Genomic DNA, 25,486 nt, shown 5'->3' with positions numbered 1-25,486 from the left:
TAATGTTGTTGAGTAATGATTTAAACTTATAATATTGTTATTATAAATGTCTCTTTCTATACCAATGATCTATAAAAATGTGTTTGTTTTTTTGTTCTTTCACGACAAACTGCTAAGCCAAGTTAGGATAAAACTTGACACGGTGATAGATTATATATTTTATATATTTTATTTATTAATTTCTAGTAGACATTACACTGACAGAGCTGCAATTAATAAATAAAAAAATTGTGATTTTTTAGGTATCTTGTTAAATGTTGGTATTATTTATATATCTTGACTATAATATTATTATAGTAAATGGTCTACTAATAATTCTAATTACTTTCCTGCAGCCAACTTAGTTAAGATTTCCATCGGCGATTATAATAAATAAGACTCTACCTTAGAACATTCATAGTGTTAACTTGAAATCCTGGTTTTAATAACGAAGGTTTGTTACCCCGAGTGTGAGAGAGACGGAATTATCGGTATATAGTGTTGGTGAAAGGAGTGAGAGAGATAGAAACACTTGGTATTTATCAAAGTTTCAATTAAGAGCACTCCCGACTCTTTGCCATTTAGATGCAAATCCCGCCGAGTGAGAAGTTCCATACTTTATAGTGAATAATTAGGGCTACCACGACACGTAATAAATGTTTAAAATTAATTATTTCTGTCAAAGTTTAAATTTACCAATATCAAAAAGGCACATTCCTTACTTTTTACAGTTTACCGATAAAGTTGACATAATAAAATTATAACGTACCTTATGTGTTAGCCAAAAGTATAAATATGTTTACATGTATAGCATTTACGTGTGATTTACTAAAACATAAGATAAGATATTTTAAGATAAGATATTTTTAATACAATACCGTTTTTCAATTGTATAAGAAATTAAAAGTTCGTATCTAATAATTCGTTGTTATGTCTATTTTTATCTGAATCTAGTAGTAAAAAATAAATGCATGCTGATTTTCGGTCACCACGTGTGGCAACCCTATTGTTAATACTCCGTTAAGTTAAACTGTGGTTAGCTTTTAATCAACACCTCGAGACAGGAACGTTAGAGATTACCATCTGCATACATTATGCGCATCTGCGAGAAAAACCTGCAGCTTACACTAGTCCAACAAGATGGTACTTTTGAACTTGTCAGCCAAATTTTGCTACAAAGCTTTGTTTATCTTTATATATATAATTCTTCTGTAAGTGTGTATGTCACTGAACTTCTCTTAAACGACTGGACCGATTTTGATGAAATTTGTTGTGTGTTCAAGGGGATCTGAGAATGGTTTAGATTCACAATTTTGTCCGCTGAACAATGTTTTTTTATTTAATTTTTATGGCAAAACAACGTTTGCCGGGTCAGCTAGTCTTTATATATATAATTCTGCTGTAAGTGTATATGTCACTGAACTTCTCTTAAACGACTGGACCGATTTTGATGAAATTTTTTGTGTATGTTCAAGGGGATCTGAGAATGGTTTAGATTCACAATTTTGTCCGCTGAACAATGATTTTTATATTTAATTTTTATGGCAAAACAACGTTTGCCGGGTCAGCTAGTCTATAAATAAAATATGAATCACCGAAATATATGTACGCACATAATTCTGAATAACTAAACTAAATTGAATTTATTTATTTATTTATTTATTGTTATGAATCTACAACAAAGGATACATTACACATCTGAAAACACATAATCAACATTTGTAACAAAATGTTCCTTCAATTTTATTAATATAATGAATTATTATTTTCTATGATTGTTGTTTTGTAGAGCAGTCATAGCCGAATGGTATAAGTTGGCACCTACCACGCAAGTCATTGCAGATTCGAATCCGAGGCAACACACCATTGACCTTTCGGAGATATGCGTGTATAAGAAATATTCATCACTTATTCCAACGGTGAGGTAAAACATCGTAGAACAACCTTGCTTGCCTGAGAGTTCTATAAAACAGTTCTTGACGGTATGAAAAGTCCCCAACCCGCAATTGGCCAGCGTGTTGTATTCCCTCCCTCATTACGAGCCCTTGCCCAGTAGTGGAATAATAATGTAAAAATTAAATTTCTTTATTAATTTATTTATAGTTGTTACCGTCGCCGCGTCGGGAGAACGTTTATATGGGATCGATGGGATCAAAATTCCCACAGAAATGGAATCGACGGAATAAAATTGTGTAATACCCGGACAAAGTCGGGTCAGTCCGCTAGTACATAATAGAAATGACTAATAACATAACTTATATACTTTAAAGAAACTGTGTAAATTTCAGTGAGATTCGCATAATGATGTTCCTATGGCCAACATTGGGCGTTGTTTGCGAAAATGCTTTTTATTTTAGTCTTTTAAAGAAAACTCCCGCACTAAAAATTGCTCTTGTGTCGCGGTGACTTTTACAAACGTAGAAACAATGGTCAAAAAGTACTAACCGGACCCAAAACCACTATTTGTGAATCGTACAAATATTATTCCGTGTCGAACCCACGACGTCCCGACGCTATGGTAACTGCGCGGCATGGCGGCCTGAACCACTGCGCCACAGAGGCAGCCACGAAATGAAGATTGTTTGTATGTTTTTCATTCCTAGTTTCCGATATTTGTAGTAAGTCGTAATCTGGTTATTTGTTTACTAACGTAGAATCATCCGAAACAGCTAAATATACGTGTTAGTCTTCATTCAATCTCTGTTGTTAAATGGAGGAGAATATGCGATGATAGGGTTTGTTCGCAATTTTGGGAGTTAATATGAAATTGGTGATTTCTATGTTTGGATTTTCTGCCTGTTTGATTCAAGGTTAGCATTATTTCTTTACAGTAATAACCCATGATTGTTTTACTGCTTGCTAAAGGGTCTTCACCCAAAATATGGATCAGGTTCGCGTTGGAGACTTGGAGACACGATTTCTAGATCGATGATAGATTTCACAGATAACTTCGAAAAGTGCTTGCGTGCTGCTAATTTAATTAGGAACTGTACTAACAATGTGTTAATCCAGGTTGTAGATTGTATCTATGTATCTTCAAAACCGTTTAGAAGTTTATCGTGATTGAATAACGAACATCGTATTTTCACATTTATAATATTAGTTTACCGGGCGAAAATTGCTGGGCTCTAGAAGGAAACTACTTCAAGATAATAATAATAACTATGTTTTTGTTTCAGTACTATCGTCATCATGTGGGATAGATAATACGGGAGGTCGCAAAATATACGAGGGACAGGCGAGGATAGAGTCTTACCCGTGGCTCGGTATTCTCTTCTACCCTCACCGTAAGGGCCTTACTATATTTTTCTACAGGATGGTAGTTCGCGCTGGAACGTGTAGACTAAGAACAAGCGCGCATTTAGTGACGTTTGTCACCGTGACTGTTTCGTCATGCCTATATGTGCGTGCATATCTATCTATACTTATCCTCAAATTTAATCGATAGCATATAAGCCGTTTTGCCTTGAAAAAAGGCCTAATAAATACACTTTCACATTAACATAGTCGTATGGTTTTTTATTACAGAGCTGAAACGGTACACGACAGCATTGATTCTCATCAGCAAACAACTGGCACTGGGAGCTGCGGCCGAAATAGATAAATTTCCAAAACGAAACTTTAGGTAGGTAACTGTCGAAATTATACAATATTACAACGTTTCTATATTTTCACTTATTGGAGTGATTGCTCAGATTGATTGAAATGACCTTATAATTAAATACTGTAGAAATATCGAGCGTTTTTCTCTTGGTGTAAGCATTTAGTTAGCTTCATTCTGCAGCAACTCGTGGGGCGGTTCACAAGACCTATTTTCTTCGACTATTTTGAAATGAAAACTTATTTGTTATAACTTTTCCTACTATTACTAATATTGTTAATCTACCTATTTAAGTTAGAGACCTGTTTCACTAGGACGCCATGGCGGCGTCGCTAGCTACGTATACGTATAATGTATGTCACCTAACTCACGTGGCGACAGTGTGGCAACGTGACATTTCTAAATTAACTGCTTGGATGCGTAGCCAGCGACGCCGCCATGGCGTCCTAGTGAGGCAGGGCTCCAATCATTTAAAAGTATGTTTATTCTTCCTCTAATAACAATTTCTTACTCAACGTTTCAGGGCTGTAAGTCGTGTAGTAATAGGGTACAACTGCAGCGGTCCGCAGCTAAGAATCCGTGACTACGTGTACCATCCAGGGTACGCTTCTAAAACATACAGTGCACTGGCTTTGATCCAGCTTGATACAGAACATTTGAAAATAGGTAAGATTCTTCGCTCTTAATGTTTTTTTCTCGTCAAAAAGACAATCCCGAACTAAGAATTGCTTCTGTCTCGGGGACTTTAACAGTCATACAACGGTCACAAAGTTCAACCAGACCCAGACCCGTAACAATTATTTGTGGATCGCACAAATAATTGTTGCGTGTAGGAATTGAACCCCAAACTTACCATTGCACCACGGAGGCAGTCGAAATGTGAGAAAATGATTGTTTGAACTTCTTATCTATACTAATATTATAAAATTGTAGTTAGTTTGTTTGAACGCGCTAATCCCAGGAATACCTACTGGTGCGAATTGAAGAATTATTTCATTGTTGGATAGCCTATTTATTGAGGAAGGCTATAGGCTATATATCATTACGTTATGACTAATAGGAGCAAAGCCCCAGTAAAAAAATGTTACAAAAACGGGGAAAATTAAGACCCATTCTCTTATGTGACGCAAGGGAGGTTGTGCGGGTCAGCTAGTGACATAATAAAGCCTCAAATTTTTTGTTACCCTGGCAAATATTTGGGGACCAAGGTGTTTCTCAATCACTGATTAATTCTCAATGATTACGTTAATCTGAAATTATTTTGAAACTTATGTTTTCTGTTTAATCTTTCCAGTGTTACAGCCGATTTGTTCACCACCGACATTTTTCAATCAACAAGTATTTTATGCTATGGTGCCTTCTAATGGTAAGTTGACATTACAAGAAAATTTGTAGCAGAAATAATTTGTATCTCCTTAATTTAATTTCCACAAACGCTATAATCATACGCAATAATAAAATAAAAACTTTTCTTTCTATTTGCTAGAAACTATCACAAATTAAGGAAAGCGTACCACATACATTTTTTTTCTGCTTTGCAGTGTATATTAACTTGTTTCCTGTAATATATTTCAGATTGCAGCCAGTCTAAGATAATGATTCACAAGATGGAACCCGTCCCTCTAGAAGAATGCAAAACCTATTATAGGAGAAGTGGAGTAAGTAGACCGGTCTTTTAGAAAAAACGACTACTTGTGTGACTTGGGCTAAGGTTCGAATCTCGGGTTGGGCAAAGCAATATTTCTGACTTACATTTAAGAAGTTTGAAAACGAGCCTAGTAGCCGACCCATAGACCCATCCCCTATTACATGGGACTAACATTGTTAATAGCGATACCTCGCCTGTCTATACCTTCGAGTATAAAAGGCGAGGTACGGCTAGTAGTGGTTGGCTAGACCGACTTGTAGTCCATGAACTGGCTACCCATTTGCAGTACTCAAGCTAACATTTTCGTTTGTGGTCTTTCCAGTTGGACGTAGACTCAATCTGGCCAACACACACCACGTGCGCGCGGAGTACGACAGGAGGCAAGTGTATATGGCGAAGTGGCGCCGCTCTCGTCACCAAAGTGGGAAGACGATGGAGACTTGTAAGTCGTTAGAACTATCAAAATAGAACTCCAGAAATTGACGAAATCTAACGCTGGTAAAATATGTGAAACTGATGCTAGATACTGTAATTACAATTTGGCAAATATTTTTTTGGTGTGACTGTATTTTTTTTACCCGACTGTGTAACGTAAAGGAGCGAAACCTCAGAAGTTTGTTGGTCATTTCAACCATTTTTGTTTTCAGCTAGGGTTTGGTGTGTACGGCCCTGGGTGTGAAGAACCGGCTAGGTTCGTGGAATATGGGATGTACCACAAATGGGTTAGACGTAATGCCGCCAGGATTGGCGCTCCATCAGTCACCATACTAGACGATAACCTCATCGTGCTGAGAAGAAGTAGGTAGAAATTAACTTTAAGGCAAAGCTGCCCACGCCCAGGCAGTCTATCTTTCTGTTTGCGAAAAACTCAACATCTATTGAATGATTTTCATACGATTTTTCCGCGGCTTGCTACTCACATATTCGGTAATATTTATCGAACAAGAAATCGACTCGACTCTCTTGCTCGGCCTGTGTCGGCCGGGTTCATTCAGTTTGCCGCCCGGCTCGGCCAATTAATGCCGAACCGAATATACGTGTAGCAAATCCAATTGATAAAACTATTCCAGAGGACAGTTTAAGTTTAAAAACGCTATCGGCTTGTTAGAGTGTTTTTTATGAAGTGACCAGCTATGTTTTTTTACCACCATAGACTTATCGATAAACGGCTAGATAAACCTTGTCAATGCCCCTAGCCGATGCCGTAAGAACTAATTTTTAGGTACGTGTTCGAAATATGTATTCGAAAATTGTAATATATTGATTTTTCAGCGGGATCCACTGTCCAGAGGTTCGGTCCTTGTGATATGGAAGAAACTTTTGGAGAACTTTACACCGAGACCGTTCATGTTCAAATGAGGAACAGTTTGCCTGGACAAATATTATACAATGTAAGTTATGTTCCAAACGAAAGTGTCAACTACTGCCCTCATAGAGTGTAATATAAATAGCGGCACAATGTGCTATCAGACTTACAACTAATTACAGTCCCGGTAGTTTTGAAAGTAGTGGTGTTTGATGAACTTTAGTTATATTTATGTTTGGTATTTTTTCTTTCAGGTATCTTTATACAGTGATGCGGAGTACAGCTGTGTGGTTTTAAGAGCTTCGTACAAACGCACATCGGTCGGTAAACCGCATCTCAGCTTGACGAGGTGGCGACAAGGATCCAAGGATCTCTGCGGCGGCACAGGTTTAACTTTAATCAAATTCCACGTGATAATCAAATATTTGCAAGAGGCAGTGTTTAAACTAAGTGCATATGGAAAAAAGTTTACCATTATGACGCCTAAGAGAGTTATGAGGTACTTGAATAATATGTCGAGGATTGCAGAAGCGGAATCCGAAGAGGATTATTACTATGATTATTATGATTATTACGGAGACGAAGGTGGAGGAGGGGCGGGCGGAGGGAAAGGTCCGGGGGGAGGGAAAAGACCGGGGGGAGGAAAGAGACCGGGAGGAGGTAAGAGACCCGGGGGAGGTAAGGGACCGGGGGGAGGGAAGAGACCAGGGGGAGGAAAGGGGCAAGGAGGCGGAAAGGGACAAGGGGGAGGGAAAAGACCGGGTGGTGGAAAAAGACCGGGTGGGAAAGGTTTTAGTGGAGGGAAAGGCAAAGGGAAGGGTAAAGGAAGAGGAAGGGGCAGAGGGAAAGGCCTGTATATACCCTCTTACGCGGAGGTAGTAGAAGAGATGCAGGAAAATGAGTATCAAACTGAATGGTTTGCAGATCCTGGTATGGGCTGGTGGCAGTGGATTATGGAGACACTGGGTTAAAAACCGAAAGGTTCCAAATTTTTTTTAAAGAATGGGAATTATTGTGATCGAGTTTTCCAGCTGTACACGTTCTGTTTTACTGGCGAGGTTAACTGTGCAGTTCAGATAACGGCACACAACTATACCCACGAGAAGACCTACTTACCTAGCCCTCTATGGTAGACCGAATCATGAACGACTGGCATAAGTTCTCGAGCGTGATACTCTTATGTTTAAGCATTTTGTTACCTGTTGTTTAATGATATGAAATAAAAAAAAGTAAAACGTTTAATCACACAAGGATATTTTGAATTCGAATAAGTATTGCGGCAGACTAAGTAGAAGGTGTAAGATGTAATTTGTAGATGCTTGCTCAGGACATTCATCACGATGTTTTCCTTTACTGTTAGAACAAGTGATAAGTAGTTGTAATACACACTGGACTTCAAAAAGTAATTGATGTGTTACCTCGAGTTCGAAACTATGACCACCTGCGTGAGAGGTGCCAACTTATACCACACGGCTATCGCTGCTTCAGGACATAAGTGCATTGAAAAATTTCAAACAATCTAGCGTAATAAAATTGTTAAAAAACCTGTAACAAATTATATGTAATTCATGTGAGGGGAACACTCACCAAGGCCTGCGTGTCCGAAGCAAAAGAGGCAACCGTCAGTTCCGTTGATAACAGCGTGGATGACGTCAGTCAACGCGCTTGAACATATCTCCGTCTGAAACAACAATACCATTACAATATACTCTATAATAAACTCTTAAACTCTTCTTAAGGGCGTTGGATGCGCGTCATTAGACTTATTTTTAGGAGCGCGTGTTTGTTGCACCTTTTCGTGAGTATGGTTAACTTCTCCTGGAATGAGGGAAGGGTTAGTCAATAGGCCAAAGCATACCCTAACTCTTATTCAGCCCAACATGGGAACAGTATTGAGTTAACGTCATTGTACCACATTTTATCATTTGAATAATAATATATCCCTATTATATTCCCACAGAAATGGCGTTTATAAAAAAGTATCAGTAGCCGGTTTTTTATAACTTCTGGATAAGTTAGTAAGTGTCATTTTATTTATCGGATAGATTATACATGAGCCGTAAAATTGACATTAACATCCCTACGTCAGTATGCTAACACACTAACACACTTTTCACCGCCCATTTACGAACAAAGTCCCCTCAAAAGTGGTCCATAATGCCTTGAATAATTTAATATAATCTCCCTATTACCGTGTTGTGGGGTAGACAGTAAAGTGTATTCTTTGCACCCGAACAGATAATTACATGGACTTAACGTGAGCACAGATTAGAGGGTGACTGTGATTTGTAGCAATATACTAATGTTTGCAATACTGGTTACTTTATTGGTTAAGTAAGTAGGTATGAAAATGTTAAACGGTATTTTTTTATTTCTATTTTATTAGAAGAAATAAGATTCAGTTTGTTAAAAAGATGCGTCCTGGGTGTGTTTGTCGAATATTAGATAGTATTTTTGCTTGGACAAAAGGAGTTTATTATTGCTGTTTTCTTTTAAAGAAATTAATTTTGGCTTACGTTTCTTGGTCAATCACGATTTTTTAATTAATTTTAAATTGTTATTATAACCTTCAGAATATTGCTTTTAAAATTTGAAATATAAGTGTTTTTGTAAATTATAGTACCACAATATATATGTTTCGAAAGTTAAACGAAAGAAAGCGCCTTTGCCAACTTTAATACGCGGGTTAAATATCTTAAAAATGACTATGAACCCATCAGGGTTTATTCTACACAGTTCTGTTCTGAACCACCTTGCTCCCCAATAAACACATTATTATCTGAAGGTCTATAAATCACGCAGCATCCCTTAAGCTCTGGTTTAGAAAGTCTTAAGATTGCTCTCATTTATCACTTCTATAATATAATTATCGTATGAAGAAGTGAGGTGGGTATTTATTTTCACTTTTTGCTTCAGTCTCAGGATAATTAAAAGGTCTTAAAAGATTATAGAGCAGTGAGGGAAAAGTGATTTGTGGTTTAAGATTTTTGTGTTGCTTGTACTATGGAGACGTGATGAAATGCATACGATTTTTTCTGCAGAAATCTAAAAACTTATGATCTAAAAACGAAAGGTCAAAATTAATTACAAATAAATTATATTATACTAACTGCAGGTGAAGAAGGTGGCATGCGATTTAGAGGTATTTGCGGGTCTATCGTGGCGGAGCATGGCACAGGACAGACAGGTTTGGAAGGAAAGAGGGGAGGCCTTTGCCCAGCAGTGGGACACAAAGGGCGAAAAAAAAAAAAAAAAAAACTAACTGCAAAAATCATATATCAAGTAATTCTAATTAAAACAATATTTTGTATACACTATATATTAAGGCTTGACTTGTTTTGTATGAGCCGTATAATATTACGCCACATAACAAGTAAAATCGAAAGTAAAGTCATAAAAGCTTCTTTATAGTATTTTTTTATATAATATTTTGTTTTCTGCTTATTGCATAATGAGTTAAATACATACACGAAAGTTTATTTCTTGTATATAATTATATTTTACTCATAATCTAAACGCTACTTGTAATGTGCTGGATGTAAAGCCTAATATTTTGCCTCAAATATTTCCAAGACGTCTCCATAAATCACACAAAACGTCGTCACCGTCGTAGTCACCCCAAAACAGAGGATATATTCTCAACACTGAAATACTGAAATTGTTTTGAATGAAAATTTTAATGACCGTCTCCGTTCACTAATTGAGAATGCTTAGCGTTAATTGAGAGGGCACTTAATCAATTTTGTTATTAACTTCCGTTGCGTTCTCATAATTTGTGTTATTACTTTATTTTTATAACTAGCTGACTCGCGCAACTTCGCTTGCGTCACATAAGAGAATCGTAATTTTCCCCGTTTTTGTAACATTTTTTACTGGTACTCTGCTCCTATTGGTCGTAGCGTGATGATATATAGCCTATAGCCTTCTCGATAAATGGGCTATCTAACACTGAAAGATTTTTTCAAATCGGACCAGTAGTTCCTGAGAGCATTCAAATGCAGAGCAAACAAACTCTTCAGCTTTATAATATTAGTATAGATTGGTTACTATTTCAAAGTTGACTTTTTTCTAATGTTACAAAGACAAAGACGTTTTCTGATTTAAGATCATCTAGATTTAATGCATCATTTTGGTACTGGCATTTGGCATTCAATTTAATAATAGTTGACACTTATTAACGTTAACTACAGTACTATTCTTAGTGTTAAACTGGTATAAGGTACTTTTTATCCGGTATTTTATGAGAATTATACGTACAACATAGCCAACTTAGGCCTGGAACTTGGCTAGTTACTTCGTTAGCCTACCTACGTTATTTCTTATATATATACACAGTTAATGACCAACTTAGTGTTAAGATTATAATAGTCATTCCAAGGCCTTCGACATTTGGCTTAAGGACTACCAACACTACACCTTCCGAACTGGCGGTAAATTCACTCTCTGTATCATTGACTATCATAAGTGTCAGCACTTTACCTAAATGAATAAATGATTTTATTTTGATTTTGATATAGAAAAAAAAAACTTAGTCACATGTTCTCTGGAGTATGGTTACGCTCATCCCAAACGTTTATACGCCAGCCCTGAGTAAACTTGACCCAATGATAGTTTACCGACCGCTTGTAACTTGCTATTAGCTTCATCATAGATATTATAGCACTATACAAATCAAATCTGTGTAGCGGCTTACATTCGTAATGTGTGGCTTACACAAGTCCGTTTGTGTAAGCCTATAAGCTAGCCGACGAGCGTTCAAGTTAATTACAGACAATATTGGAAATATTGTGTGGTTAAGCTTATAACAATATTTGTTCGTTTGAAATTTCGATAATTTGGTGGATTTTGAAAATTGTATTTTACTTTGAAATATGCATTCTGAACGCATCAAAGTACACTGTGTGTTATTATGAAAATAATATCGTTTTCTTCTCCAGCGGTTATTAGACTATTGTGGCGGATGACTGCATCAATTAATACGGAAGCTTTTCAATTCTTAGCAGTTTCTAAAATATTTTTTAGACACCTTAAATTATTTTATCTAAGTAAACTTAAACTATGCTAAAGTAGCCACCATCAAAATATTGATATCAATTTGGTATTACTGCAACAAATATCTGTTAAGCAAGTAGTACAAATCCTCTAGATATGCACCTAGTAATTTTCTTTCAATGAACCAGTGTTTTAAGTTCAGAAGTCATGTCCCAAAGTCTTTACTTGTTTTCTTAAATTAAATCAAATATAATACACGCTTCGATGATATAATTAACCAAAAAAGTACTACATTATAAAACATCTTACTAAGCAACGAACATCTAAAATCCAACATCAATATAGCCTACAAAGGTGGTGCGTCATAAAGGTAGATTACGTTCATAATTGGTGTCTCTGTGACGTCACTAAGCTAGTAAGCCGCCCGACGGTCGCGGCTGAGTTATTGCACAGATAACTAACATCAACCACATATAACTACAGTGTAGTAAAACGTGCTCGTTATGAATTACAGCGTATAGCGTGATTTATGATTTACCAAATTCGTATAGCGATATACATTAGCTTAGCCTTTGTTCCAAACTATGTTGGAGTCGGCTTCTAGTCTCACCAGATGCAGCTGAATACCTGTGTTTTACATGGAGCGACTACCTATCTGACCTCCACAACCCAGTTACCTGGGCTATAACACGATACCCTTTGGTAAGACTGGTTGTCCGACTTTTAAGCTTCTGACCACTATTAACGACTGTCAAAGATCTTCGAAAATTACAGCCGGGTCCCACAATTTAACGTGCCTTTCGAAACACTCAGGAACTCGATATGTATAAGATGGTCGCCCATCCACAGAACAATCTCGGCAAGCGTGGCTTAACCTGAGAGATCGATCCGTGCGCCTGTTGTTAACTAAGGTACGAGCGCGAGCACGAGCTCTTCGTAAGACATAAAGCGGTTTTGATTTAAATTAGGAGAGGTATAATGCACCTCACATAAGTTCAAATTTTTAGAATTATATTCCAGACTAGCTGACCCGTGCAGCTTCGCTCACGCTTTCTTGTTTTCATTTAATACCGCGCATTTTCAAATTAATTTACCTTTTACACCTTCTATGGACTTCTATAAATAATTCAAGACCAAAATTAGCCAAATCGGTCCAGCCGTTCACGAGACTAACGAACAGCAATTCATTTTTACATATATAGACTGTTTCAGTCCACTAAACATGCGTAGGTCTTTTTCAATTTATTTTCAGATCAATGTCCCAAAAACTGAGTCACAACGCGTTCACGTTCACGCGTTTGTCTTGTGTGTTCTTGAGAGAGATTCAATGATAGTTCCTCGCGCGGAATGTATAAGCTTTTAATTATATAAAAAAGAGAAAATGCGGGTGACGACGCGAATCTCCTACCTCTAGAATTTTTTTAAAAGCCATTCGTAAAGTAGGTAATAGCTAACTTGCCTTTAAATGCAGTACTATTTCAAAAGACGTTTCTTTATTAGGCTGTCAATTATAGTAAAGTACGGCCGCTGAGTAATTACCGATTTGACAGATTATTCTTTAAATTAATCGATATAACCTTGCACGAGCGTCACATTTGCGGAATGATTTAGAATACCTCTTTAATATAAAACTTTATGTCAAAATATCAGAATTAAGTAATTTTCCAATAAACACTGTTTCAAAACTTAAAATAGTTTGTAAATAATATGAAAACATTTATTTTTTGTTCTTTGGTGCGCTTGTATAAAGTTACATGGTGCGGATTCGTGCGTCTTGTTTTCATAGTGATGTGCTTAATAGTATTCAGTCCGAATTCATTGGAATAGGTATGACTTTTATTTCAAGGAATATTGATGGAATATAGGAATAAGGAATATGGATATTTATTTTATTTCATCAAGGATACTCCACCTAATGAAGAACTTGTGTCTTTAACTGTTATTGGTTTTGTTTTTATTTAATTACAGTCTATACTAGAATATTTAAAAACAAACTGATCCAAAATGATATTAGGGTTACTGGTACAGTCACTTCACTAGTATTGTCAATTTGTCATGTGTCAAATCGGTAATAATTCAGCGGCCCTACTATAGTAACAAAACACTATATTTGTCTCAAAATGTCTATCATAACAGAATATAATCGTGATTCAGCTCAGCTAATAATCTGGTCACAGTGCATTAGTTGAACAGTAATTACATTAGTACGCGTGGAACACACGGAATGATTTATAGCACTCAGTAGCTGTAAGTGGTATTACGCGATTTGGTGTGACGGCTGTGGAACTGAATCAAAGAGAAATACCTAGAAATGTTGTGGTAGTATAGTGACGTTATACTAGGTCGGTGAAAAAGTCTTTTCGCATTATAGTATGTATGAACTTGTAATAAAATCTCTTTGGCTCAAGAATTACAAATTAGTACACGGTTCATTAGATTTCTTTCAGTGAGCTCGTGAGATACCCAAGCTTTTCTGTGTAGAGAAAAGATTTTATTACAAGTTCATACAAACTATAATGCGAAAAGACTTTTTCCCCGACCTAATTTTTAACTTTAATATCCTATTTGCATAAAAAACCCAACTGCGTTATTTCAAAAAGGTTTTGCCTATTTAGTGCTACGTGCTTTCGCAATTGCATGTTTAATTAGGTGTCTAATACTCATTAGTATCTTTTTTATTACTTAAATTTCGTAGACAAATCTCTACCAAAGAAATACAGTTTAAAAAAAGGTTATGAGCTAAATCATGAATTTACATTTTTTTCGTATCTTGTAGCTATTTTGCTAAACAAAAAACGATACTCGTACGTAAGTTTTATCAACCTCACCAATTTGTACAAATGCTTTTATATTCGATACTTTAATTAGCAATAAACATATTAAATCAAAAACAAACCAAGTTAACTGTATTTTACTACCCTATTTACACACGCTTACATCTGCGCTTATGCCCAAATGAACGAATCAAAACACATTTCCTAAGTACGATATAAGCTGATAATGCCGTAGACGGCAGATTAAGAAGATTACTACATATTAGTGGGATTCGTATGCACTCCCAACCGCGTATTGTCTATGTACAGATGGCATGAAAAAAAACTGAACATGCGCAGATTTTGAAAAATCTCTACTAATATTATAAAGCTGAAAGTTTGTTTGTTTGATTGTTTGTTTGTTTGAACGCGCTAATCTCAGGAACTGCTGGTCCGATTTGAAAAATTCCTTCAATGTTAGATAGTCCATTTATTGAGGAAGGCTATAGGCTATATATCATTACGCTACGACCGATAAGAGCAGAGTAGCAGTAAAAAATATTACAAAAACGGGGAAAATGATCACCCATTCTCTCTTATGTGACGCAAGCAAAGTTGCGCGGGTCAGCTAGTGATTTATATCGCGAGAATTTTGAACACGATATTTAGAATACAGCAAAATAGTGAAGAATCATTACGCAGAATCTGTCACCATAGTCTTCGTATATACATACATACAAACATACATTAAATCACGCCTTTCCATACGGGTAGCCAAAGACCAGTAAATGTCACTTGGTACGATCCTTACAAACTCCTTTGCCTCATTCACATCTATACATATTGTCCGACTGTCTTTGTGTATCGAAAAGAAAGGGTTAAGTTAAGTTTATATTCGAAGTTTTTTATTCAGATCAATTGATTGGTTTTATTTTTTCCTACAATAGCAGGTTAACCGGTATTGTGTGCATCCATTTAAATACTTTATCACTAGTAAATATAACATTCGTAAGTAGTTTCAAAGCTCTAAACTCTAAACACAAAGCTTCATAAAAATACTTAAATTTTCTTTTTAATAGATGTAAACACCTGCTATTTATTTACACATAATAGGTTTGTTCACAATTTCGTTGTTGGCTGTACGCAGTGTGAATTGTTCTGAATTGCGCTGATATTGTATCCCCTGGGGAACTGGTTACGTAATGGACTGATTTTTATTCACATTCACATTCTTTTCGACTGTAATAAACTTAGTTTAATAGTCTAATTACATTTAAGAAAGATGATTAGACTACTAACCCAGTAAAGTATTTTTACTTTGGGTTATTGATGAGATCTGAACGATTCAGGATACATTTTACGAACAAAAAAACTTTCACGGCGATCTAAATGCATTCACTAAGCAAGAATATACTTATTTAAAACAATGTAACAAGTTCCTACACTGAATAACACAAAAATTCTCCACAAAATATAATCCAGTAAACAAGCAAAAAATTATCATCCACAAACTTCAAAGACACAATCATAACAGTAAACTAACTCTTATAAGCTTCAGAATCTCGTTAAAACCGCTAACAATTTCTATACGAGCTCAGAGCAAAAATGTGAAAATTTTTGTGAAAGGGGGGGTCGCAAAAGTTCGCGTTACTCGCACTGTGCAAGCCGTTTAACAATTTAAACATGAAAACTCGAGGCCCGCTTCGTTGGAGACATTTTTGGTGCATGAAATTCAGAGGGGTATGGAACTATGCGACAGATGGCTTGTGTGTTTGGAAATAGGCGATTTTGTGGTGTTTTCAATGGTCTTTAAAACATTCTGGTGCTGTTTTGTCTTGTTAGAAATGTATGCGGTAACTTAATGGACAGTTAACGGCTTACACGTTACTAGCTAAGTTGATTTTCTGACCTTATTTTGCGCAACGAAAGCATCTGTTTTGGCTTATTGACTGACTTGTAACTGTTCGAAGTTTAGTGTCATTGTTCTTTTTGTTTCATTTTAATAGTTAGTATTTACTTAACTGACTGAATAATAAAAAAAGTTATGATATAAGATACTATTCTTACATCAAACGTGAAGTTAACTAAACAGTTAAAGCTTCTATCAAACATTTTTTTCTTTTGATTTATTACTAGTTTAGTTTTAACATTTTATAAAAAATCTCAAGAATTCTTTCATCATGAAATCGCTCATCGCTTGTAACTGGGATCTTTCGTTTAGGCGGCAAACTTTTATGTAATAGTTGGTAGTCTGTTATTTTTGTCGAGGGACCTTCAACGTGAGCGCGCAGTATGCGACGCAAGACGAGATGCACCTTAAGAATATCTTATGAACCGTATTATAAGCCTAATGGTTCTTTAACATTTTAAGGCATTTGAACCGAAGTTTTTGTACAGAATAAGACAGAAAAATGTAAGGAAAGACAACAACATTACAAATATGCATGAATTTGATGGAAAATAAACTTGTGTAGTGTAATAGCAATTTGCAGCTAAATAGCAAGCTGTTTGCAAGCTACTAAAATACACTCAGCGGCAGAAAAAGTGGCCCAAAGCAAAACTACGATAAAACTTTTTAGAATATCAATATATGGTTACTATTTTGGCTATAACTATTAGTTAAACAGTTTATACACAAGTTTAGTTACAATTTACACTAAATAGTCGTAATTTTTAATCAAAAATGGGAAAAATTAAAAAATACAGCTTTTATCGAAATCGCTTACTGAAAGTTTTTGCAAAAACCTAATTCTGCACCAAAGAAAAAATCTAGTTTATACCGCGTGTTAACTCCTCTAGCATTTATGGTGACCTGCATGCATTCTGGCATGCTTTGGAGGATGTTTTAATTACTTCTTGAAGAACTTTATCCCACACTCTGACTAGAGCGGTTCTTTTCTCACCAAGTGATTCTGGTGGGTTGGGCAGTGCGCATACACTGTTTTTTAGCATGTGCCAGACATGTTCTATGGGGTTGATGTCTGGACTGTGAGCAGGCTAAGCCAGTTTTTGAATCCCGATATCAGCAAGGTGCGATTCCACAACGCGGGCGCTATGAGCGCGCGCATTAAACTGCATTAGAGTTAATCCTCCCGACCAATGAAATCCATAAGTGGTCCAACATGGTCTTGGAAGATTTCTTCAATGTACCCGGCTGCTGTTAGGCGCTGATCTACGATGAAAAGCTCCGTACGTGCCTCCAAACATACACCTCTCCATACCATAACAGACCTACCTTTGTAACTGACCGTCTGACGTGTTGTGTTGGGAAAAAACCGTCCTTAATGGCGTCTTTACACTCTCTCACGACCATTTGGTGCTCTTAATGCTACTCAGCACTCATCGGTTAACAAGAACTTGCTCCATTGGTCGATAGCCAATTCACATGTTTACGAGCAAATCGTAATCGCGCAACTCGATGGTGTCTCTCGAGTTTTGGTACTCGGGTTGGTCTTCCTGCCTGTAAATTACGTTATTTTATCCTTCGCCTCATGTTCCGTTCACTAAGAATGACTCCGCGTGCCGCTTGAAGCCTCTAGTAAATCTCAAACGCTGTCAGAAAGCGGTTTCTCAGCACCTCGAGGTTAACAAATCGGTCATCTCTTGCGGATGTACATCGTGTTCGTCCAATTCCTGGTCGCCGCGTGTAGAGACCATTCTCACGATACCTCCTAATCGCAGACCTTAAAGTGGTACGCGATACATTGAAAAATGCAGCCACCTCTCAATGGTAATGGCCCTGATCGGACAACAAGACCACCTAAGCCACTTGTTCAGCAGTAAGTGGCATCTTCAAATCTTTTCTAAAATCTAAATAGACCAATAATCAATAAAAATCATAAAGAAAATCGTTTCCGTGCAGCAATATTTCAAAATACAGAATTCAACTGACCTCTCGAATCAACACTGAATTCAGTTCTAACACACATTGTTAGAAAAAGTCATCCGTCACTTAAATTAATCTGAAATTCAACACTTCATAACACTAAACAGATCACTTCGCAACTACTTACAACAATATATCTTTCATATATTACTTAATTTGTTTACAAATTCACGATAAGCGCTTGGGCCACTTTTTCTGCCGCTGAGTGTATTTATCTTGGATCACCTCTATAAATTATCTTGGAACTAAAAATAACGAATATAACTTCATTAACCCCTAGGCTTCCTATGCCCGCGATCAGGAAACATAATATATTCATCATTTAGTAAAAAACCGACATCGAAATAAAAATATCTTGTTTTCCAATTAAAAAGAATACAGTAATTTAGTGGTACTTCGATTTTTCGCTCGACTCTCTTCAGCAGCGGAGGTTATTACGCTAATCACCTCTTTTGTTTCGATAATTTCAAAGGTTCCAAGGAGTTCAGTGGGTACCTAATGACGACCATTTCGTTCGGTCCCGGTGTTCTCTTCGCTAATTACCGACGAGTATCGACCATTTTGTTTTTAAGAATTTCCCTGTGGGTAATTTGGTTTGGTCGTTAGTTTCAACTGTGTAGAGCTGTTTGGTTTAAAGGAATTGCTTTAATGGTTATATTAGTTGACATTTCTTTTATTCTGTAGCGCAATTTTTATTATTTTACCTGGCTCCAATATACCATTTAAAGGATATCATCATGAAATTTTGGTCCTACACCACACAATGTAGGTGTTTTGAATGTTACTCAAGCTTTAAAGAGAGGTTTATCAAGGTTTCTTCATTCAAACATAGAGTTTAGATAACTTAATAAAAAATATGGTTCTATAATAAATTTTACCCATTACTGTCCCATTTGCTAGAGTGTCCTCCCAAAATGACGGTGAGGCCCAGACCTTGTATTTACTCGATCTTATACATATGTGTAAAGATAATATGAATCTAAACATAAAAAAACACATGGAAGTTTATTTCACCTAGCAAAATAATGAATTAAACAATGTCAAACCCTCACCTGCGAATCATCCTGTGAGAATATAGCATCGAAGGCGAACATCTTAGGTGCTGCTACTCCGACCTTTCGATCCTCAGGAGCAGTGGCTGCCGGTGCGGTCTCACACAGGCTGACTTGCTTCTTGCGTTTGTCCATCGAGAACGTCTGCGTCCCGCTTGTGAACGGACCCTCGCCTGATGCACCGACCCGGAGCATTACTTTGACCTGGTGGAGAGAGAGGTGTTGGTTAGGCGTGATGAAGTTGTAAAATAAATTATATAAAGATATTTTAATGATTAGCGCTAGAAAAGTTCATCAAAATGTGTCTCTTGTCAAAAAAATTGCAAGCAATTTCACTCCTACGTGGCAAGGGCATATAAAATAAGGTTTTTTAATAAATAAAGTTAACTTGCCGCTGTTTGTCTGTCTGTTCGCGATAAACCTAAACCGGTTTTCACTAATAGACAAAGGTGTTCTCGAAAAGTTATATTTTTTTGTTCTCTATTTTTTATAATTTTATTTTTTGTAACTTTTTAAAATAAATCTATCACTGGTCTCCTGCATCCTATTTCATACATTAATGATTTTTGTAACTGTAACCAAATTGTTTTATATTCTCTCCATATACATTTTTCATCTCCGAATCGAAGCTATTTGTTTCTTTTACAAAAATATCGGATCGTATGTGAAGTTTTGAAACCGCGGGTAGTGTAGCGGGCACTAAATCTGTCGCTAACGAACCATGCCGTAGTTCTGTGACGATCCTTTGACTTTCAGAGGAATGAGACAACACTAAATGGTTTGTTTAGTCCTCTGTTAGCGTATTGGGAATGTTTTTCATGTTTTATTGATGTATGTGTAGTGATGCATGTTGTATAGCATTGGTATGTAAGTACTTTTCAATCTAAGGATAAAAAATGTGTATATTGTCGTAAAGTTTAGAAATATACCAAAAAAATTGGTCAATCTATTCAAAGAATTTGAAGTTGAAGCTATAATGTTTTCTTAGCTTAAGATTTTTGCATATTTATCGACATTTCGGCACTGTTAACCTGGAAATTGTCGTAAGCTGAATCTGATTTAATCTTAAAACAAGTACTTATTTGATAATTTTATTTCTTAATAACGTTTCTAAGAGTTATGAGCAGAGACACTGCCCTAAATAAAACCTAAGTTTTACAATAATAAGCTCTATCAATTCAATTGCGAAGTAATTTCAAAGTAAGCCATTTGTTAAATGAAGTTCGTCTAGAATATAAAGTGCGGAAGTGTTGGAATAAGTTGCTACTTGAGAATACGTGTGTTGGTCTCGATCCAAAGAGTATTGCAGTATGCCACAAGAAGAAGGATTTGAAGCATTGCGGTATACCTTTGTATACTTTTGCTACCTTCATCTTAATGTGTTAACTTTGCATGATACGGACTATTTTAAACTACTGAAATTATACGGGAATTATTTTGTGGGAAAAACATCAGCTAAACTTGTTTGACATGACCTGTTTTTCACAATATTTGGTAAACTCAGCTTAAAACGTTCGCCGAGAAACTTAATTATTACGGGTACCCATCTATAAATTAATCTTAAATACGGTGCTTAGCCAAAAATACCCTGACTTTTTTTATTGACATACCTATACTAGTAAGAGTGTTACTTTGAATAATTGCGGTCAATATTACTATTATTAAAAACTAGCTGACCCGCGCAACAACAAACAAATAAACAAACTCTTCAGCTTTATAATATTAGTATAGATAAGTCTTTAATTTTATTACAGCTGAATTTTTTCAACAATTCGGCGCACATTTTTCCCCTTCCCTTGTAATAACTAAATAGTTATTCCACGCATACGGTTAGAAGTTCACATTATATCACGCAAGTCACAACATGAGATCAAAATACTTGTAAAACTAATCTCATCACCGCTTGCGTTTTATCACTCGCACTACATACATACATACATACATACATACAAGTACATACATACTTAGGTTACGTTCCGCGATTAGTTGCGTGAAGTTTGTAGATTGTAATTAGTTTGGTATTAATTACACCTGCGATGTCTCAGCCTCGGTGATTCCGTGAGAGTAACTATTGTAATGTATGTTATGTTTGTTTTAGTTTTGTATGGATTAGGCAGAAATCACAGGAAATAAATTCTAAATAAGAATTTTGACTAAATTTCTAAAATTATTAACACTTATTAAAGTTAATAAAGCTATTTGTTTATTTTTTTCTTTGATTTAGTTAAGTAACCTAAACCATTGGCTCCGTGGCGCAGAAGTTTAGGTCACCAAGCGGCTACCAATGCAACGGGTAGTCGTGGGTTCTATCCCCTCATGGAATTGATCACAAATAATTATTTCGGGTCTGGTTGTACTTCGTGTCCGTTGATTGTATGTTTGTAAAAGTCCCCGCGACACAAAAGCAATTCCTAGTGCGGAAGTTATCTTAAAGAAAATATAGTTGTTAAAGGTACTAAATTTAGAAAATGCTCCTAATCTTAGTTGCCACAAAATGTAAGTAACTATACATATTGTCGAAACTAAGCTTTGTTTAGAAAAAAATACATTAATTAGTAATGCTTTACAAGAATTTCTAGTCGATATCACTTTAGATGACAAAATCACAAAAAAAATACCATTAAAAATAAGATACATTTTTATACTGGCTTAAAACGCTTGGTTATCATACATTAGACATTACACAGCCTAGAATCAAGTAGCGTGAAAGCCTTAACAGTAAAGAAAGGCAATAACACGATCAAGTGGGTATAACTCAATCGCTTACACTTTACTCATTGTTGGTAACTCAATACGTGCGTGGCGTCCCTAATTAATGATCACTGGATTCCATTACACAATTAGTTCAGTACGATAGGGCTGCCACAGCATGGTTACAGCGACGTGAATTGAAATACGTTTTTTGATATTTTTTGTTTACGGGTGTTATTGTTATCATGTCAAATATTTAACTTAAATATTGATAAAAATCTATTTAATTCCCTCAAAAATAAGATCTAAGCTTTTTATTATAGTTTTCATAATACAACAATTTACTCTCAGCCTAATCTTTCTTCCAACTATGTTGGAGTCGGCTTCCAGTCTCACCGGATGCAGCTGAATACTAGAGTTTTACATGGAGCGACTGCGTATCAGACCACCACGATCCAGTTACCTGGGTTATAACACGGTATCTTTCGATAAGACTGGTTGTCAGACTTCATAATAATATTACAATGTACTAGCTTGTTGTAAAGGATTTACTAAAAAACTAGATCATATATTTTAAATTCTATATAATGTTTATTTCAATACAGACTAAAATAATATCACGTTTTTTATATCCAAGGGTCTAGGCTGAGGTGTATAGAGTACACGTAGTTTTCACCATTAACAATGTTAGTTCGATGTAATACGGGGCCTATGACGATTTGTTTTTTATAAATCGTTAAGCAACCCTGCAAACTGTTTATATCTAGATATTGGCAATCACTTGTGCTTCGTTGATTACATTATAATTATTCATCTCCTGTGACCTGAATACGATCTTATTGTTCTAACCTACCTAATTAACATGCTAATTTGGTTGTTTTAGAATTTCTAACAAAATCAATAGAATTCATGTTTAACGCACAACGTTGTCCGCGCGCTGAATTTTGTTTAATGTCACGATACCTTATTTATAACCCAACATTTTCGTACTTTGCTTTAGTTATTTAAAATTATTACCTTATATCCTATATCTTATAAAAACTGATTTGTGCTGATTAAAATTCAGATTTGTCGACTTAACTCGTGGCGTAGGCCTAGCTAAAATAAAATATCATATTCTCATATGAAAGCAGGCTCCTTTATAATTAATCCCTCAATACACTATACAGAAACTCAATTTAAATTTCAAAAAAGTAGCTTTGCCTTTGAAAAAACTTGAATCATTTAAATCCACACACGACTTCCCTTTATCATTTGCAAATGGCCGCCAGAGAACTGTCAAAAACGCTTTTAAATTTCAATTAGAGTAAGGATTTGGAGTCAATGGAGCGTTTGATTTGGCTTGCAACGGACCGGGCAAATCCCCTAAGCCGCTTGACTGACGGCTCGCTTGTAGCGGCCCTGTCGTCCAATGGACAGCTACCTTTATACATGAATTTATATTGATTATGATGTAGTTTCGTGATCATTGCTATTTTATTGTTTTGGAGATAAAATTGTGTGTTTGTTACTTATTTTTGTTTGGTTTGTAATTATTAAAGGTTGACTTTTCAGAATTTCAGTTATAGTGACTTTGCTTCTAAATTAGATGGACGGATTTTGAAAAAGTCTGTATTAGAAGTTCTAATACAGACATTTTCAGATCGTAGATTTCTATGAAATACAGAAATACGATATAGTAATTTTTTAAAGTTCCGTGTCACTCAGACAACCATTTTTTTTATTAAAATTTGTTATGTACTGTATACTGTTATTGTGTACAAATTATTACATTATTAGATATACCTCAGCTTCAGGATTTAATAAATAACCTCGCCTGCTGTTCTTCGAATCCGTTTTGCAGTTTTCACTTAAAAGTTAGACATATAAACAAGTACAAGCTTGACTTAGCTATACAATATTATTCATAGATGAAAGCACACCTATTACTGTGTAATTTATGTTCATTATGGCAATTTGTGGTTTAGAGCCCATGCCAACAGAACAGTATTGATTCAGTATTAACACCATGGCTCGTTTGAATGGAAATAATGACATATCCGAGCCCATTCACCAATCAGATTGTTTCAAATCGTGTAGGACTAACATTCTGGGTATTTGATTGGTTGATTTATTGTAACAGGTTAGTATTATTTGTTAGTTTTATTTGTGTTATCAAATTGGTAGTTATGAAATATTTAGTAAAATGATTATGTTAAATTTGTAATAATAAAAAAATGTAGTAAAAATCTGTATTAATAATTCTATACGCTGATATTTAAATGGGTAATAAATAATTGATTGCTCAAAATACCTTATTCAATCTATGAGAATGAATATATATTTTTTGACGATAATAATTATTTTCATGCATTCTCAAAAACTCTCGCAAAGTAAGACTCTCATACATAATCTATCTCGTCTTTTCATACATCCTTTATCACAATGAATTAAACAAATCTCATTTATTTCTTACTCAATACAGTCTAAGAAATCTTAGAAACAAATAAATAGTCTGCCTGTAATGTTTATTTAGCAGTACTTAGTATATAGATAGATAAATTCAGTGCGCCAGTATAGATTAGCCGCGTCTCGGCTTCAAATTGATGGCACGCGGAGACGCGGTGAACGAAAATTACGTTCATGAGATCAGATTACAGGTTAATGTCTAAGTAATCAATATAATTTGATGAGTTTAAGTGTTGTATGGACTAAAATTGTTGTGTTTGAAGCTAAGATAGGAAGAAGACCTTTTAAAAATAGGCGATAGTAATATAGTTTGCTAGTGAACGGTAAGAAAGGTATAAAATGTTGATGTCGAAACGTGGTTGTATATTATACAAATCTGCTGTTTATATCAACCACATTGTAAAACTTTTGGCGATTGAAAAGAGTGGCCGTGAGTTTCTCGCTAGCTCTTCTCATAAGGCTTTCCGAGCTAGTGGTAGATTCAGTAATTGTAACGACTATCATAAGTGTCAATATTTGACCTGAATGAATAAATGATTTGATTTTGATTTTGTTTGTTGCCTAAATCTACAAGGATTACGGGCGTTATTATCCATGTATTTAAGTACTTTATTTTGTACAGTTTTTAGGAACAACATACAGGAAGTACATAGTTAATTTCAGACACAATTAACCTTTGTTATCAAATAGCGCGCTTTGTGACAGTCATCCTGTAATATTGAAAAGTAATGGGTCTTAAACTCTCTCTCTTCTTAAACGCGATTGAAAATTAAAAGTTAGGATACCTTATTTGTTCACCCGTAGTACTAGTATCAATTATGCCTATATTTTTGATAATCAATTAGACAATAAGTATTTTTAATGTTCATGCTGCATAAATCTTGGTATTAATATTATTATTAAACTAATATCATACTTTGTCTGAGGTATTTGAGTGTTCTAATCACACCTCGCCGTCGCGTCGTTGACACGTAAATCCGTAAAGCCTGAGTGACGCGCGTCCCCGTGCCAGCGATATCGCGTCGATGCACGCGCGACGTCTGCGTTCACCTTTATGATATTGAGCAATTGATAGCGTATGGATATTAGTGCAGTTTTAAAAAAGCCGTTTAAGTGAATGACCATTTCCA

General features: G+C 35.6%; 2 protein-coding genes across 3 annotated transcripts in view; one reads left to right on the top strand and one right to left on the bottom strand.

Annotated features, from left to right (window-relative positions):
* The window catches only part of LOC142975288 (kinesin-like protein CG14535), a 342,628-nt gene that overhangs the window by 5,425 nt on the left and 311,717 nt on the right, over positions 1-25,486 (bottom strand). For both annotated transcript variants that reach the window (XM_076118043.1, XM_076118044.1), the window contains 2 exons: positions 19,218-19,421; positions 8,122-8,215 (listed from right to left, as the gene is read on the bottom strand). In XM_076118043.1, coding sequence (XP_075974158.1) covers positions 8,122-8,215; positions 19,218-19,421 — 298 coding nt within the window. The remainder of the gene's footprint in view (positions 1-8,121; positions 8,216-19,217; positions 19,422-25,486) is intronic.
* LOC142975224 (uncharacterized) lies at positions 1,074-7,505 on the top strand. Its single transcript, XM_076117954.1, has 10 exons — positions 1,074-1,122; positions 3,159-3,266; positions 3,508-3,604; positions 4,104-4,246; positions 4,875-4,946; positions 5,156-5,238; positions 5,551-5,670; positions 5,876-6,026; positions 6,501-6,619; positions 6,789-7,505. The coding sequence occupies exons 1-10, from the start codon at positions 1,074-1,076 to the stop codon at positions 7,503-7,505; spliced, it is 1,659 nt and encodes a 552-aa protein (XP_075974069.1).

This window comes from Anticarsia gemmatalis, chromosome 9 (genome assembly GCF_050436995.1).
Source record: "Anticarsia gemmatalis isolate Benzon Research Colony breed Stoneville strain chromosome 9, ilAntGemm2 primary, whole genome shotgun sequence".
NCBI lineage: Eukaryota > Metazoa > Arthropoda > Insecta > Lepidoptera > Erebidae > Anticarsia > Anticarsia gemmatalis.
The sequence above is the reverse complement of the archived record's forward strand: the minus strand, read 5'-3'. Positions and strand labels throughout refer to the sequence as shown.

Coding starts and splice junctions, on each gene's coding strand:
- LOC142975224 (XM_076117954.1), top strand. CDS start 1,074: ATGCGCATCTGCGAGAAAAACCTGCAGCTTACACTAGTCCAACAAGAT. Junction 4,247..4,874: donor TACAGAACATTTGAAAATAG/GTAAGATTCTTC, acceptor TAATCTTTCCAG/TGTTACAGCCGATTTGTTCA. Junction 6,620..6,788: donor CTGGACAAATATTATACAAT/GTAAGTTATGTT, acceptor TTTTTCTTTCAG/GTATCTTTATACAGTGATGC.